The sequence below is a fragment of the Trachemys scripta genome, chromosome 16 (assembly GCF_013100865.1).
Source record: "Trachemys scripta elegans isolate TJP31775 chromosome 16, CAS_Tse_1.0, whole genome shotgun sequence".
NCBI classification, from domain to species: Eukaryota; Metazoa; Chordata; order Testudines; family Emydidae; genus Trachemys; species Trachemys scripta.
Genome location: NC_048313.1, coordinates 13,257,491 through 13,259,432, shown reverse-complemented (window position 1 = coordinate 13,259,432; position 1,942 = coordinate 13,257,491). Strand labels below are relative to the sequence as shown.

Sequence of the window (1,942 nt, the reverse complement as noted above, 5' to 3'; positions counted from 1 at the left end):
CTGCTGTTTGCAGGCTATTTTTAAGCTGGTGTCATTCTAGTCCAAAAGCCGCTTTATGGCTTTAAACGCATCGGGAGCGCCTGGGGTTTCGCCTAAATAAATTACAGGCGCTCCCTGCCTGAGTAATGGATCTAATCCCTGGTAACTGAATTACCCCATGCTCTGCTAATTGGATTGATCATTGTAACTAGTTAATGAAACTCCAGCCAATCTTTTCAAATCCGATTGTTGGCTGATATGGAACTAATTATCTACTGACCTGGAGGTTGTGAATCAAATCAGAGGTTTACTGCATCTCCAGGGGAAATTGTCTTTTCCCTGCCATCTGGCCTCGCTCTCCAGCCTTCATGATGCCTTGCTAATGGTGGCAGGCAGGAAATGCTCTAGTTGGGGAGGGTGAGCGGCTCTTCTCTGTCACTAACTAAAGACACAAAACAAAACACAAATCTCCTGGGTTGCAAACTTCATCCCTGGTGTTAATCCGAAGGTGGAACATCTGGCCAGGTGTCAGCTCGGCCCATCTGCTCGCTTCCCTGGGGAGGCAGGATGACCCAACGGTTACGGCGCTGTCTAGGACAGGGGAAATCCAGCTTCTGTCCTTTCTCTGCCCCAGGAGTATGACCATAGCCGCTCGGTGCCAGTTCTCCACGTGTAAAATGGGGATTGTTGCACTTCTCAGCCTCACTGGGCGACTGGGGTAAGAACCTGAGAGGCTCAGATCCTAACAGTGGGGGGGCTGGCTATGTACCTGAGATAGACAGCTCAGCAAGGCTGGAAATACCATCTGTCACCACCGAAAGCGGTCAGGCAGCTGCTGGGCTGTGATCAGCCACTGTAACCGCTTCCCCAGGGAGCTGGTACCTTGGCCTCCCTCCCCGCCCCGCTGTCAGAACTTGGGTTGCTGGCGCCTTGAGGTGGGGGCTGGCTTTTCGCGGTGGGGGAGGTGCATGGACACAGGATTTCCCGAGAATCCATTCTAGAGCCTTGAGGCCAGAGGGGCCCATTCGATCACCTGCTCTGGCACAGAGCAGAGGCTTTTGCCCGCTGCCCCCTGGGTGGAGCCGGAGAGCTAGTGTGTGGCTAAGGAAGCCAGGAGAGACAGAGCTTTGGCTTTGGCTTCCCACTGCGGGTTCTTCTTGTGCCTGGCCTGGCTGGTGACACCAAATCACCTCCCCATCTTCTCTTGCCGGTGCTGAGCTCTGGGCGTCTCCCCGGGAGCCTTTCCTCCAGCCCTTGCCCTCTCCACTTCCTCCGCATCCTTTTAACGATGCACCACCCCAGGCTGGGCTGCCCCCCTGCCCTGTCCAGAGGGAGAATCGCCCCCCGCTGCTATGCCCTGTGTGGGGACATGGCCGTGGCTGGGGACGGCGACGGGGGGCAGTGTGGGGATGTGGCTGTCACAGGTGCGACCCCCAGCGCCCACCTCAGACCCCTCACCCCACCCCTGGGAGATGCCCTGTTCCCCCCCCCCCCCCCCCGCCCGGGGGCCCCCTTTGCCCCCCCGCCGCCCCCCCCCCCCCCCCCCCCCCCCCGGCCGAGGGCAGGATTCGAACCCCTGACGCCCCCACCCCCGGGGCAGGATTTGAACCCGTGAGCCCTCCCCCCCCCCACAGATGTCCCCTTGGGGAGGCCTGTGTCCCACGTGACTCGCTCTGTGTGTGTATGTGGGGGGGGTCGTTTAGCCTAAGCCCCAAAGGATTCTGGGAAATGTCTCCCCACCCCGTGGAGCCCTGTGGCGGTCAGTGTCTCTTTAAAAACAAGATGGCCCCCGGCCCGGCGCTCCCCGCCCCGTGCACGCCACTTCCGGGGGCGGGGCAGAGTGGCCGGAAGTGGGTCGCGTTTCCAAGATGGCGACTCCCTATGTGACTGACGAGACCGGTGAGTGCGGAAACCGCTTCCGGGAGGGGGAGGGGAGCCCCCCCCCCCCCCCCCCCCCCCCCCC

General features: G+C 60.6%; 1 protein-coding gene across 3 annotated transcripts in view; it reads left to right on the top strand.

The window, feature by feature from the left end:
- Positions 1-1,815: 1,815 nt before the first annotated feature.
- The window catches only part of PYM1 (PYM homolog 1, exon junction complex associated factor), a 13,658-nt gene continuing 13,531 nt past the window's right edge, over positions 1,816-1,942 (top strand). Inside the window, exon 1 of one of the 3 annotated variants that reach the window (XM_034792962.1) lies at positions 1,816-1,878. In XM_034792962.1, the coding sequence (XP_034648853.1) occupies positions 1,848-1,878 (31 nt within the window). In that variant the 5' untranslated portion in view covers positions 1,816-1,847. The remainder of the gene's footprint in view (positions 1,879-1,942) is intronic. The other 2 variants (XM_034792961.1, XM_034792964.1) reach the window with 2 other exon arrangements.